At 40.4% G+C, this 15,441-nt stretch overlaps 1 protein-coding gene across 5 annotated transcripts in view; it reads left to right on the plus strand.

Moving 5' to 3' along the window:
- The window catches only part of VAV3 (vav guanine nucleotide exchange factor 3), a 216,134-nt gene that overhangs the window by 130,629 nt on the left and 70,064 nt on the right, over positions 1-15,441 (plus strand). For all 5 annotated transcript variants that reach the window (XR_013392859.1, XM_028732630.2, XM_028732625.2 and 2 more), the window contains 4 exons: positions 751-837; positions 1,564-1,649; positions 2,462-2,594; positions 3,056-3,165. Coding sequence is in view for 4 of the 5 variants with exons in the window: in XM_028732630.2 (XP_028588463.2) it covers positions 751-837; positions 1,564-1,649; positions 2,462-2,594; positions 3,056-3,165 (416 nt within the window). In the remaining variant the exon portion in view is untranslated. The remainder of the gene's footprint in view (positions 1-750; positions 838-1,563; positions 1,650-2,461; positions 2,595-3,055; positions 3,166-15,441) is intronic.

Genomic DNA, 15,441 nt, shown 5'->3' on the forward strand with positions numbered 1-15,441 from the left:
ACCAGGAACACCTCTCCAGAGTCTCAGGCACGAAGTCTCTCTCAGTCCTCCTTGCAGATGCTGGGATTGAATCTCATATCTTCTAGATATGAAGCAGATGCTCTGTCGTTGAGCTATGACCCCACCTAAATCATCTACGTGCATGGCATGCATACTTGGTTTGACTACACACCTCGTAGTTTTATTCTTAGCTTTATATTATTATCTGTTGAGTCAGTTCATGGAGGGAGATCAGTCTTGCAGCCATTCTAACTGTGTTGTTGCAGGAAGATTTTCTGAAAAAAAGCTTTCATGTTCAGTTTTCGAAGTGAGCATATGAGCTATTGCTATATGATTCAATTGTTTCTAGAGCTCTTAGTTCTGAGCCCTATTTGGTTTTTTGACTATCTTAAGCATACTGTATGTTCTCACACTGTGGTAGAAAGAGGTTTACACTTAAAGGTTTTCTATGTTCTCTCTGCCTCACAAAGGAAGTGTGAGCAGGCTATTCATCTCCCACTCCTCCCTCACTACAGAAAAATTGGTCAAGGAAGCTTGATTGACCTGACACATGGTACTGTCCACATGATATGCAGGGTGGGTGATGTGTCCCACAATTTATATTTATGTACAGTTTGTACCTGTTAATGTTTTAATACAAAACTGCTACTGTAGCTTGGGAAGTGTCTCTTAGTAGTCAATTTATCTAATTAAGTGTAACAATTTAGCCCATGGCTGTTGCACCTCAGATATCTCTCTTCTGTGTTTTAGGACTTGGCTCAGTATGTAAATGAAGTGAAGCGAGATAATGAAACCCTCCGTGAAATTAAACAATTTCAGTCATCAATTGAGAATTTGGTATGTCTCTGTCTCGTGTTACCCTTCAAACTTTGTATGTTGTTTATTGTTCCTTTTCGGGGTGATCTTGCTGCTGCTTCATTCTTAAAAGTAGGAGCTTGGACAAAGGCAAAGTCTGAGCTTGAGCACACAGAGAGCTGAGAGTGAAAATCCTGGCAGGGCTGGAATTGGAGTCAGAGTGGAGTTCTGGGGCCAACTGAGAGAGGCAGGATGAATGGCAGGCCCAGAGGCAGAGCCAAGATGTTGCAAGTGGGGCTGGAACATAGATGCAGGAAAGCAGTAATCAGGTAAATAAGGAAGTTGGAAGAGGGGGATGGTGTGCAGGCTGTCAGGAGGAAGAGGAACATGGAAGCTGAGGGATGTAAATAACCTAGATCAGCACTAGAGAGCCATAAAGGCAAGGCAGGAGTCTGATGGTTGACCTGAAAATATATAGGTCAATCAGGTCAGAAGGGACCAAGTGAGCTTCTTGCATGTTTGCAGGGTGATGGAGATTACGGTGGTGGAAAACTTTGGTGAAACTGGAAAAGGCAATGCTACTTTCTTATTTCTGCCACTCTGCAATCTTAAGTGACTCTAAAAAGAATCTTTGGAGTAGCTTGGGGGACAATTATTTTTTTTAAAAAAATATATAGCTTGGATAAGTTCATAGCACCAATGTGGTTCTTGAAGAAAAGATGCTGCCAGTGAACTCTTAAGTAATTTATGCTATTCTCACATTTTCAGAACCAGTCACTTTTACTGTATGGACGACCACAGGGTGATGGTGAAATAAGAATAACAACTCTGGACAAAAGGGCAAGGCAGGATAGGTGAGCAGAGTATGAGGCTCTCTTTTTTTAAAACAAAACAAAACAAGGTGTGTCATTTACACTAGATAAATGCTCTTGAAATATGGCAGAAGAACTGTTGTGTATGTTAAATTGTTGCGCAGCAAGAGGTTTAATTTACCTCCATATTTTGAATAAAGCTCAACTATATTAGGACTGTCCTGATTTTTGTAGGTTTTGTTTTTCAAGCAAAAGGTGCCATTTGTTTGCAGGCAGAGGCAGTGCTCCTTAGGCAAAAAATGTTCTAGCTGCATAACTGCCTTCTCTTAGCAAGTCGCTTCTCAAGGCAGGGATAGTTATATTGCACATATTACTGAGGGTTGCCTTCTTTAAAGTAGTTGCTGTGCTTGTTCTACCCCATCCATGTGTACCTTGAAAGACTGATGAAATGTAAGCCCTCTTAGTGTGGTGAGATCATGCTTTATTAATAGGGTCCCCCACACTTTTTGACTGAACCTTAAATTTATCCTCTGTGAATTTTGATCTGTAATATTCTTTCAATATTCAGATATTTGACTTAGATATTGGATAGCAATATTTAAGATCAGTATATTTAGCAACATTAGAAGGTTTTTGCCATTTGATTTCCTGCAGAACCTGATAGCTGACATATGACCATGGGATTTAATGCATGACAATGGCATGTAATAGTTGCCATGCATTGATATGTGACATTTATCAATGTGCTGTACATATAACACACCTATAATGTGTGACAATTGCTGTTGGAATTCAGGTAATATTGGAAAAGACAGCTTATGACATCTGATTATATTTTATTTTCTGGTTCACAGGCATATATTCTTATTTGACTTGGCTGTAATTGTATGCAAACGGCGAGGTGATAATTATGAAATGAAGGAAATAATTGATCTTCAGGAATACAAAATAGCCAATAACCCCACCACAGACAAAGAGAACAAAAAGGTAAAAAGTATATGATTTTTCTTCATCCGTAAGATGTTCTGCTGAAATTTGTAGAGCTTTGCAGTATTTAAGAGGTTTAAAGCATTCCCTTCCATGTTTATTTATCCACAAACCCCCACCAGAAATAAATGTCTTGTTTACTTTTTATAAGGACCTTTTTATGTGGGTGGAGGGCCCCCCCCCTCAAAAACATAACGCCTGGAAACTTGAATGTTATTACCTTATTCTGCATAGTGTTTCTAATGGCTCTAAAATGTGTATGACGACTGAGTAGACACATATAAATTGTGTTGTATGAAGCTTTGGAAACACACTAAAGCTTTATCTAAATGCTAGCTATTACTGTTATATATTAATCATTGTAGTTGGATTGTAGGCAGTGTTTGGCCTTCAGAAGTTCTGAAGCAGCTGCACATGAATTCTTCATAGATAACCTTTGCATTGCCTTGTGCTTTAAACAGTGGTCTTACGGCTTCTACCTCATCCACATACAAGGCCAAAATGGACTAGAATTCTACTGCAAAACGAAAGATTTGAAGAAAAAGTGGCTGGAGCAGTTTGAAATGGCACTGTGAGTATTGCACATGTAATTAATTTCATAATGCGCCAATGATTTGACAGTGTTTATGACCATGCAGTCATTTCAAATATACTTGCCTCGAAAGCCTCCATGCTGCCAAAAGCGAAATTCTTCCAAGGAAAGGAAGAGGGAGCTCTAAGCTATGTTTTGGTAGCCCGCTTTCCTCTAAAGCTTGTGCCTTAGTGCTCCAGTATCTAGGGAACATATTAATGGATTTAGCAATAAATATTTAACATAATTGTGGCTGATTTTGCTATCATTGCCTTGGTAAACTAAAATGTATTACTAAGGGAGATGGGGATGCTGGCATTTTTCCTAGTGGCTTCTAACTAATTTATTATGTGGTATTTGGATCAGGTTTCTTGGTTTTATTAAATTTATCTTCAAGGATTTGATTCTCTGCTTTTTAACACAACAACAACAACAACAACAACAACAGTTTATGTATTACAGAATCCTTTCAAAGAAATATAAAAAGTGTGTGCTGCATATTGGAACTATATCTGTTTTGTATCTTATGTTTGCCAACAGTCTCTCCCCCACTCTGCCCCCCCAATCAATTATTATGTCATTTCTTTGATTTCTGATTTACTTCATGAAGTACCAAATAAAGCTCTAACAATAAATAAATAAAACTCTTAGCAATAAATAAATAAGTTAAAATGTGTTGAGAGGAGCTGCTTTGGAGCTTAGGAACAAGGGATTTCCATCACCGTGTTTTTTCCAAGGATTTCCATTCGACTTCAGTACAGAAGATTTACACCTCCTGGTTCAATTGTCATTAAATCATAATTATCAGTAAACCTGGATTTCATGTGATGTGCAGTATGCTGGTGTTCGCTGCTCAAAAGCTTCTGCTTTTCTCCTCTCTCTGCTCCTGTTGTTGGCACACAAGAGAGGAAACAAACCACATAATGGCTTTGTGATAGGCCAAGTACCAGCCATGGCTTCCATTTCTGGGTTGTTTGGAAGGAAACTGTTATGTACTGAAGTTCTCACCCTGGGCCAGCAGGGGGATACTGTAGATGGTTTTCACTCAGGTCCACATATGCAAATAAGGGATTGAAAGTGACGTTCAGTGATTGGATAGTTACAGAAAGTGGTTACTGTTGCGTTCTAGTGGAGCTCTATATAAGCAGGCTGGCTGAACCCTTCAGTTCAGTTCTGTTCTAGCCTGTGAATAAACAAGAGCTGTTTGAAGAATCGCTGTGTCGTCTGATATGTTCACCCACAACTTAACAGAAACATACTTCCCATACAGACTAGCCCTGTGCCCTCAGAGCAACATCAGAGACACTGCTCTGTGTCCTTCCACTATTTAAGGTGCAACAGGTGAGCGCAGGAATAAGGTCCTTTTCAGTCATGGTGTGTATACTACAGAGCATCCAGTTATGTCTGGCTTGATACTTATTTATTACATTTTTATCCATCCATTCCTCCAACAATGTCAAGGTAGCATGCACTTCATCCTCTTCACAGCCCTGTGAGGTTGGTAAGGCTAAGACAGAATGAATGATCTAAGCTTCACAACTGAGTGGAGATTCCAACCTGGTTCTCTCCAGCTCTAGTCTGAAACCCACACTGTTGCACCATGTACTTGACAAGCAGTGAAGATGTGGGGTTATTTCAGCCTGCATTTGGGTTGTATGGTAAAGGATTTGGGACCCAGGGGCTTAGTTTGGGTTTCATTTGTTGTTGCAGTTTTTTTTTTTATTCACTGCTTTGTTACATGATTGTTAGGCAGTTTAGTTTGTGAGGTAGTTTTAGTATTTGTACCCCCGTATTACCGTATTTTTCACTCTATAAGATGCACATTTTCCCCTCCAAAAATTAAGGGGAAATGTGTGTGCGTCTTATGGAGCGAATGCAGGCTCCTTGGCTTCAGCAATAGCAACACGAAGCCTCCGAAGCGCAGTGGGAGCGCTCCCACCGTGTTCCAGAGGCTTCAGTTTCCTTTCGCTGAAGGGAATGTGCCCCTTCAGCTAAGGCGCAGCGCCCCTTCAGCTAAGCGGGAGGAGAAATGGAAGGGGCTCCGTTTCTCCTGCCCCTCCGCTGAAGGGGCCCTGCGCAGAAAGGGGAAGATTTTTTCCCCCTTCTTCTTCCCCTCTAAAACATGGTGTGTCCTATGGTCGGGTGCGTCCTATAGAGCGAGAAAGAGTAGCACCAAATCAATTCACGCCAGGGATTCCTCGTACGTAGCTCAACCTTTAAGTTATTATATGACACCAACTTTGCTTCTGATGATGACAATATAAGGAAGTGTTGCTTCTGCTTGGGTAATAGTTTCTTTTTCCAAAAGCTAGCACTTTATCATGTGTTCCTAAACGGAGATAGCAAGAACTTGATTATTTCCACCAGGAGCTTTAATACATCATGCAGCTCAAATGACCCAGCAAGCACATTGCATACATTTTAAGTGAACCAACAATTGACGCTGTGAGTGATTTACTTAGCTTCTGCTGCTGTTTTGATGAAGACATTAGTGCTTTTAATGCCTTCCAGTTGTCTGCTTTCCTGCACGTATGCTGTCAGCTATTAAAACCTCACAGGCTTGTAAAAGTGTTGGGCGTCAGCCAACAAGCAGCACTACTCATAACCCTCCTTTAGTAAAGGTGATTTGTTGTTGTTGATTATCATAACTGAATAGAACCAAGGGATTTGGAGGCTCACTATAGCTTAATGCGCTTGACTTCTCTGTGGGTTCCATTTTGGCTTACTCTGGATTGAAAATTAGATTAGCGGTTTCCCGGCCAATGCATTCCTCTTGGGGGCCCTGTCCACACCAAACCTGGCTGAACACTCTTCTTTATGACTGACAGCCTACAGTCTAAAGAGCACAGGTCCAAAGCAATCTACAGTGTTGCTTTCTAGGCTGCATTGGTACTTTTCATCTTTGTATATCGAAACAGGTGATGCCTATCTTTCAAAATTTGGCAACCACTAATGTTCAGTATGCTCAAGTGAGGGATATTGCACATACATTCCCATGCAACTAAAGCTCTTCCAGATCCCCTTATGGATTTGTTAAAAGACCTGTTACTGTTTCACGTTCCCTTCTCCTCCGAACACTTAGGAAGCAAAAAGGACTTACATCACATTTGAGAGGCTGGCTCCAAATGAGGGATATTTGGGATACACACTATTATTCTGCTTTGTTTGTTTCTGATTCAAAACTTTAAAAAAAGAGCATTCAGACTCTCTGGGGGGGGGGAACCCCACATAAGTTTCTTCAGATGCTGTAATCGATGTGGGGACAGAAAGCACGACCCACTTGCTGTTTCTTGTTTGTGTTTCTATGTTTAAGGATAATTTTTTTAATTATCTGTGTTCTTAAAAAAAAAAAGCAACTCAAACTACCCTAACTCCAAAAGAACTTGGTCATTTCCCCAAGCCAATCTGAGGCACAGAAAAATGACCATACCTACATCTCCAAAATGCCTTGACACCAACCTCCACACCCAAAACACCCTTCTCTTTCCCTTCCTTGGCAAGGGACGGTGACTGGAGTAGAGGCAGGGGGCATCTGGAGAATGGAGAAAGGCTTGTCCCTTCCTTCGCTTCCTCATTCACTCACTAGCATGCCGATGAGTGGTGAACTGGGGTGCAAAAGTGTGGAGAACTATTGGATATGCAGGTCTCCTGAGAGCTGTTGACATTGACTTATTTTCTTTCCTAAGTTACACCGCTGACTTAGAGCAGTGGGCTTAGTTATTCTGTTGTCATTCAGAGGACCATTTCAGGGTTCTCCTGATCGCAATCCTTCCCCTGAACCTTCAGTCAGTGGATCAAGGACAAAGACCTATAACTGAAAAGATTGTAGAATTGTGGGGCTGTGACCATCTTGAGGCATTTCCAGCCTGTCACCTATGAGTGCCTATAATGAAAGCTGGCCTACAAGTTGTACCAGCCCTGAATTTTCCTGAAACTGAGCAATGGCATGAAAACCGTTACAGACAAGCAGGAAGATGTTTTTCTGTGGGGTTTTAAATCTGTAATTGTGCGATTTTAAATCACAGTGGGTGTGTTCGTGTGAGCTGTCCTTCCCCTGAGGTAACTCTACTCACTTCAGGCTTTGATACTGGAAGTAAATTCAATTGGGTGAAAATAAATCAGAGAGAAGCATTCTGTAGGAGTGCTCAGCACAACCCGCTCATATGCCCCTCTACGCAGGGGCAACATTCAAAAGACCCAAACAAAGAAGAATTCACGATGTAAAAGGCTGGCAGACACTGTGACGTTTATCATAGGTAAGGGGCTGGCATTAAATAATGTTTGGGGGAAATGATAACTTTGTAATACAGATGAGCATTGGGAGCTGGACAAATTCATAATAATTATGAACTTCATCAACTTCAGGGTTCTTTCCTTAAAAAACTGTTTTAATCATTGCTGAGAGGATCAGGAAGCAGTATAGGTTAGTATGCAAGTCAAGGGTGTAAAATATTGATTTACTGGCAGTATATTTTCTGCACTGTGTTATTCCCACACACAGACCACACATGCATGGACTCTCGCTCTGCTGTGCAGTGAACAGATGGTTTCACTGAGCTGTTCACAATTACATCCGGATAGCTTTGCTTGAGAGCCTGTGGATGCTTGACTTGGGACTTATCAGAGTGTAAACTCAGCATGTAGTTTACCTCAGAAGCTTTCTGTTTCAATCCACTGTGCAGCATCTTAAGCTCTCACTTAGGTTAAATTTCACCTGTCATGATGATGACTAGCTCATTCATTTCTTTAGGGTCTTCCGGCTCTTCCTCACAACCCTCCTTAATCCTCTCTGAAATTTTTTTCATCAGCAGAATTTTCCACTTCATTATTCAAGCTCTCTTCCAGGCCATTAAAAACCAAACATTTTTCTGTTTTCACATGGTGATGTCTCCTTCCAAGATACGCAGAAGAAAATACTGTAGCAATACCTTACCCAACACTGCTATCAGATGCATTATATCTCCTTCTGCATGCCTTGTCAGCCAGTTCCTTTGACTACAACCATGGGCTTTAAAGAGGGTTGCCCTTGAAGACTGTCAACTGCAGATGGCTCAAAATAGAGCAGCACAGCTTTAATGTAATGGCTAGCCATGTAAAATATATTTCACCAAATACTATGTTGTGCTGATTTAGATTCATGCCAAGCATTATCATATTGGCCTATTTTCATAGTGGCTGGGAACAGGATCAGTGAGAACTAAAGATGAACATTAGGGCTGGGCAATATATTGATATATCAGTCCATATTGTGATATCAGTTTCATAGTTTTTGACCTGGCAATATGCAGTGGTACCTCGGGTTACATACACTTCAGGTTACATACGCTTCAGGTTACAGCCTCCACTAACCCAGAAATAGTGCTTCAGGTTAAGAACTTTGCTTCAGGATGAGAACAGAAATTGTGCTCCAACGGCGCGGCAGCAGCAGGAGGCCCCATAAGCTAAAATGGTGCTTCAGAGTCAGTGTTGTGTAGTGGTTAAGAGCGGTAGTCTCATAATCTGGGGAACCGGGTTCGCGTCTCCGCTCCTCCACATGCAGCTGCTGGGTGACCTTGGGCCAGTCACACTTCTTTGAAGTCTCTCAGCCCCACTCACCTCACAGAGTGTTTGTTGTGGGGGAGGAAGGGAAAAGAGATTGTTAGCCGCTTTGAGACTCCTTAAAGGGAGTGAAAGGCAGGATATCAAATCCAAACTCTTCTTCTTCTTCTTCAGGTTAAGAACAGTTTCAGGTTAAGTACGGACCTCTGGAACGAATTAAGTACTTAACCCGAGGTACCACTGTATTGCTAATCATGCTGTGTGTGTGTGTGTGTGTGCTATACAAAAATCACAATGTGGGAAAACCATGAAGCCAGCCTATGTCTCTACATAGCTCTATACTTATTTCAGACATTGTGATATATTGGTATGTCGTGATGCTTAGCTGTTGATAATATCATGATGCTGAAAACCAGATATTGCCCAGCCCTAATGAGCAAAGCGTGTATTGCATGTACACACCTGTGCTTGTGCATACAATTCCGAAATCTTGAAATACCTCTATTAAAGGGGAGAAATTGTGACATTCAGTGACAGTCAATTTTTGTGTGCATTTAAGCTTCATGCTCCTTAAGGACATTTAAAGATGAAATGCTTCAGGTGCATCATGGTGTTTGGTGCTCTATGTTTTTATTATTGGAATAAAAGCAGGATGTAGATTTTAAAATAAGCCTTGACATTTTCAGAGCCTTCCAGTGTAATTGGTACACTATTCCTATAAAAGCTTCAATATCCAGTTCAGTTTGATAGATATGAATCTAAGAAGGGAGTAGAATTTCCTTTTTAAAAAAGTATGCTAGATTGACAGAACAGCAGAAGGAGGGGTGCTTACTGTGCCTTCATTTCTTATGCTCCTTGCTCTACTTTTTTAATATACCAATCAGGTTCAAGTTAAACCAACCCTTTTCTTTAAAAAATACATATGCATAGCAACTTCTTCTGAGGGAATATTTGATCTCTGACATATTGAACACTGACGTCTTGAATTAAAGCTGTTAGTGTTAATATCAATGCACGTAAAAAGCCTGAGATATATGCTGAATTCTCAGAACAGCATGGGAAAGCACTTCATGTTTAACACTATGATAGATTTACATTTATGCTTGCTTTTATCCTGGTGAAATTCAGTCGTCCTTGTTACTTTTTTTCCAAGATATGTTCTGTCACTTTTTGTGAAAGTGATTTCTAAAAGAAGTGGCGGGGAGGGAAAATCATCTTTAATTGCAGATAACAGCCTCCCCTCCCCGAGGTGCTGTATTGTGTGGGTTTTAGGTACTGATCTAGGAATGTAATAAGGAAAAGGAGACACGTGAGAGTGAAAATAAGGCCTCCTTTTCTCTCAGGATCGCTAGGGGTAATTTGAAGGTTCACCGTGTTGTAATGGGCAAAAGAAAAAGAAGTAGCAGCATTTCTTTGCTGTTATTAATACTTAGAATTTATTGGTCAGATATTGTTGTGATGATGGACTGTCATAGGCCCCTGGTTCCATCAGGAACTGGCATGATTTGCACCCCCAGATTTAAGAGGAGGAAAGAACCGACAGGGAGCTGGAAGGTGGGCACTCACTGATGGAGTAGAGATCCTCAGCTTGTGACTCTAGATCCCAGGAGAGCAGGAAACGGCCTCGGTCCTGTATACCTGAAGGAGCGTCTCCACCCCCGTTGTTCGGCCCGGACACTGAGATCCAGCGCCAAGGGCCTTCCCTCATTGCGAGAAGTGAGGTTACAGGGAACCAGACAGAGGGCCTTCTCGGTAGTGGCCCCCGCCCTGTGGAACGCCCTCCCATCAGATGTCACGGAAATAAGCAGCTATCTTATTTTTAAAAGACATCTGAAGGCAGCCCTGTTTAGGGAAGTTTTTAATATTTAATGCTGTATTGTTTTTAACACTCAATTGGGAGACGCCCAGAGTGGCTGGGGAAACTCAGCCAGATAGGCAGGGTATGTATGTATGTATGTATGTATGTATGTATAAATAAATAAATAAATAAATAAATAAATATTATATTTATTATGCACCTGTGGGTGAAGCAGCAGCTTGTAGGTTGTAGGTGGAGTTTTAGTGGGAAAATAAATAAATATGAAAAGGTTAAGGATTTTCTCCCTACTGTTTTCTCCTTAAACTTTCAGCTTCTTGACTGCGTTTGATTAGGTACTGTGTGTCTAGTTAGACCATGAAGCAAAATGCTAAAATAAGGCTTCTCTATTTAAAGCCCAAATGGAGCTGGGTATCCCTCCTTCTTGATGGCACAGTTTAGTCCTTCAGATTTCCGAACATGTGCAGAGGTAAAGGTAAACTAGGGCTTTTATTGATCAGCATTTTGGTTCAGCATAGGACCAAATCTTGAGTTATGTCGTGCTCTATAGGCATAGCATAGCACATGGTTGTTCTTCTACAGCTGAATTTAACTGCGAAGCTGGGCAAAGTGCAGGATAACATGCAAACCCCTAATGTGGGGTTAAAAATCAGTTATTCAACAACCTGTCAGGAAAAAGTTGGATGCAGTTTGATAAGGTCTTTATCCAGCAGTGGATTGGTATGAATGAAAAATGGTGCCTTCATATCTCTCAGTTATTACAGTCCATAGATTGTTACATGAATAAATCATTGTGAACCTGAATTGTTCTTCCATAGGAAGAAAGAGGCTAAAGCATGGTCATTAGCTTGATTGAAACAATGCACTACATACCCAGAAAGCTAGCAAGATTAAATCCTTTAATCTCTAAAAGGGCAGCCACCCTATGATCAAATAAGCAAATTTTCTTGCAAAGTCTTAGAAGTAAATTGCATTCTCTTGATCAAAAGCACAGTTTACTTGTGATACAGTTAATTTAATTAGGCAACATGCCTTTCTGCTAGAAATCCTTTGATGTGACAAATCTGGGATGTATGAGTATTAACATATGGAGTCTTGATTGATTGATTAATTCAGTAAATGCTGTTCTTCAAAGATTATTTCTGAGCTACAGCAAGGAAGTCCCAAACATAACAAAGAGAATTTCTCCAGAAGAGAAATATTTTGTGGAAATGTTGAGAGATGTTGTGGAAATATCCCTTCTTGCATCGTATGTCTTCTGTTGGTTTATCAATATTACACATAGACAAATACTTACGTTCTTCTATATGTGTGTATTGTTTTAGTTTCCAATTATTATAATAACAAATGACAAATTGAAATATTATCCAGTCTCCTGTGGTTTTGTTGGTGCATGGTGGGTGGCATCTGCAGAAATGGGCTGGAATGTAAATTTTGCCTTTGTCTGGGAATGCATAAGTAGCACTCAGTTTCCATTGTGTTTAAGAACCTCCAGTGTACGTTTCTGCTGTTTGAGTACATTGCCCCTATAAATGAGGGTTGCTTCTGTGAAGGTTTAATTAGCAAAAAAGAGACCTAGAGAATAGGTAAATTAGCGGGTTCAAGGGGTCTCTCTTCCTATTTTCTATACGACATTGCCTGCCCAGCAATCTTTTCTCTTTGACCACACATGTTCCCTGTCAGCTTTATATAGTTCGTTCTGTTTCTTGGTCTGGCGGTGTTCTTGCCCATCCTGAGTTTGATGTTGCTGAGTTTCAGAAATGAACTCTCCCTCATAAGAAATAACTAGTAACTGGTCACTCACTTATCCAGGGTTGAGCCCCATTGAATTCAGTGGAACCTAGAGACTGGATAATATTTTAATTTGCCATTTGTTGTTATAATAATTGGAAACTAGCACAGTGCACCCATATAGAACAACATTAAGTATTTGTCTATGAATTCAGTGGAACCTATTTCTTAGTAGATGTATATAAATTGAATTGTTTTAAATTCTGAACAAAACCCCTTTGCATTTTGGCTAGGCTTATAAATAAACTGTGGCTTTTTCTGAGCAAACTCCCCCCTCCCTTTTCTCTCCTGTTCCCTAGAAGTTGGGGACTTCTCCCCTTTCAGCTTTCTAGCCCTGAGCAATATCCTTGCTAGGTCCTCGTGTCCTTTGGCATATGAGTACAAGCCCTTTCGATCACTTCAGTATGTAGAACTTGAATTTTCCAAGTGCCACACAGTGTTCGTTCCTCATTTACAAGGAGTCATTGCTTTAGTGTTGCAATATCTGTGCTCTGGAATTCCCTATCTATTGACAGCACTGAAAAACTTTTATATTTCTGTGAGCCTATCCAGTCAGATGATTTAGTTCTGTTTGTTTTAAATGTTTCATTGGTCTTTATCTTTATCTTTGTTTTTAACTATGGTTTTGTGGATTTTCAAATTGGATTTTCGAATATTTTTTAAGCCTGATTTATATTTTTTAACAAGCATAAAATAAACAAAGACAGGCAATCTTATTTTTAAAAGGGAGGATTTAAACATCCCACTCAATGAGGTCACCGAGCCAAAGGCATGGCAAAAAAGAAACGTTTTTCCTGGTGCCTAAAGCTATGTAATAGTGGCACCAGGCAAGCCTACCGGGGGGAGTGTTCCACAAGTGGGGAGCCACCACTGAAAAGGCCCATTTTGCCTTGCCACCCTCTTGACCTCCTCAGGAGGGGCCAAAGAAGAGCCTCAGTCAACAGTCACAAGGTCTGGGTCAGTTCATATGGGGAGAGGCAATGCTTGAGGGATTGGGGTTCTGACCTATATCAGGCTTTATAGGTTAAAACCAGCATTCTGATTTGGACCCAGATCTAATTGGTAGCCAGTGCAGGTGGGCCAAGATTGGTATGTGCTCAGACCATCTTACTCCGGTAAGCAATCTGGCACCAACTGCACTGTTTGGTGGATTTAAAGTCATCTTTATCTGTGGGCAAATATAGCTGTTCTTCTAATACAGAAACACAAGACATCTCTTCTTTCTTGGAAAAGACCCCAAAAGATGGGGAAAGGTGTTATCAGAACACTAGTGTTACTAAGAAAACCAAACAGCTCCCCACACACTGGAACTAGAAATCATTTACTACTGAAACAGACTGCAAGCAATGTAGTACAGCATGACTTGGCCAGAGAAAAACAGGAAGTTAGGCAAGAAGTTGCTTGGATCAGACAAAAAAATTAATGGAACAAGCAATCTCTTAACTAAACAACATGGATAGGGTACAGCTCCACCTGCTGTTGGAGGAGATTAACCACACTTTTGGTATTTAATGCATTCATCAAATTCACATGCTGTTGCCATTCCATTAAGAAAAAACATCTGCCTTGTTATTTTTCATTATCTGAAGTGGCTCTTAGAGTCAGATTTTTAAAAGTCTTGAAGGGAATTATACGTTTTATGTTGCAATGTATATATAACATATCTGTTTTTGACAAGTACACTACTTTAGACTGCTATGCTATAGCTATTCACCTTAGCGTCTCATTTTTTATGTCCTTGAGACCTTTATATTGAGGGGAGCATTCAGTGATGCAGATCTGTCACTTACAGTTTGAAGTGATAGATTCCAGGAATTGTTTTATCATGTGATCTACAGTTTATATTGACTAGGCCTAAGCTTACTTGTGTAATCATGTCCTTTTGAACCAATGTTTCCTTTGGACTAAGGTTTAGTTAGGTTTGTTGTGTAAACAACAACAAATAACTTATTTCATATTGAAATTTTAGGCAGAAAGGTATTTCCTCCCTTAAATACACTCCCCCCCCCACCAGTTGTTGGGGGAAAATTAATTAAATTGAAATTACTTGACATCTAGGTGGGAAGAGGTGAGTTGTTAATTAAGTGCCCTAGGAAAGCAATTTTTCAAGATTTAATTGAAATGTTTGTAATGGGTTTAAGCAATGACTCTGCTGCGGCCTTGACATGGAAAGGTGAGAATGTGCATGGGTTTTAATTGCTGAAACTTGGTCAGTATTGAATAGCTGCTGAAGAACCACCAGCTTAAGACAAAAAAAAAAAAACCCCCGAACAACAACAATGGGGTGGGATAGGATAGGACGCGATTCAACTCTTCAAATGCATCAGTGGGAGCAACATAAGTAAGAGAGAACAAATTTATTTAGGCTAAAAAGGAATTGTGTGTATACAAACCAATGGCTATTGGTGGTCTTTAACAAATTAGGGCTGGGAATAGGATTTTTTTCTTAACTATTGGCACTGAATATCTCTGGAATAGTCTCCCTAGAAGAGCTTTGAGAGCTAAGTGACCTTGAAAGCATTTTACCTTCAGGTTGTAAATAGATACTCCTCCAGTCCCATGTGGTGAATAAGAATCACCTCCAGGCAACAGTGCAAGGAAGCATTATACAAATTCGATTTTTCCTTCACTTAGGCTACAAATGGCTTATATGTATGGGTGTATGGGACACCATTATTTCCTCTCCCACTGGTGCCTAGTTGTTGGGTGTGGGAAGAGAAAAGACAGAGAATATTTGGTCACAGAGCTTAAAACAGAAATGAAGCTGAGTGATACCCATCAGTAGCCCAATCTTCCAATTAACAGGGCCTTTTTACATTCTGTCTTGGGTGGTGCATTAACGTGCAAACTAGATGAACAGAAATTCATGACTCGTGATATTATATTTTTGGGACAGGCTCATTCAAGGAAGGAGTCTCCTATTGCAAGTTTGCAGGATAACTTCACCCCACTAGCAGTTAACTTGAAGCAAGGCTAGATAGCAGGGTTTGCTGCATGTGTGGGAACTTTAGGCCCACATGAGCTGTTGATTATTTCAGTATCTTCTAAAATTACTCCCTCGTGACAATAACAGTGTTTCTCCAATACACAATTTTGGAATTGCAGCTCTAAAAACTTATCATTCACTTTGC

Source organism: Podarcis muralis, chromosome 5 (assembly GCF_964188315.1).
Source record: "Podarcis muralis chromosome 5, rPodMur119.hap1.1, whole genome shotgun sequence".
Taxonomy (NCBI): domain Eukaryota; kingdom Metazoa; phylum Chordata; class Lepidosauria; order Squamata; family Lacertidae; genus Podarcis; species Podarcis muralis.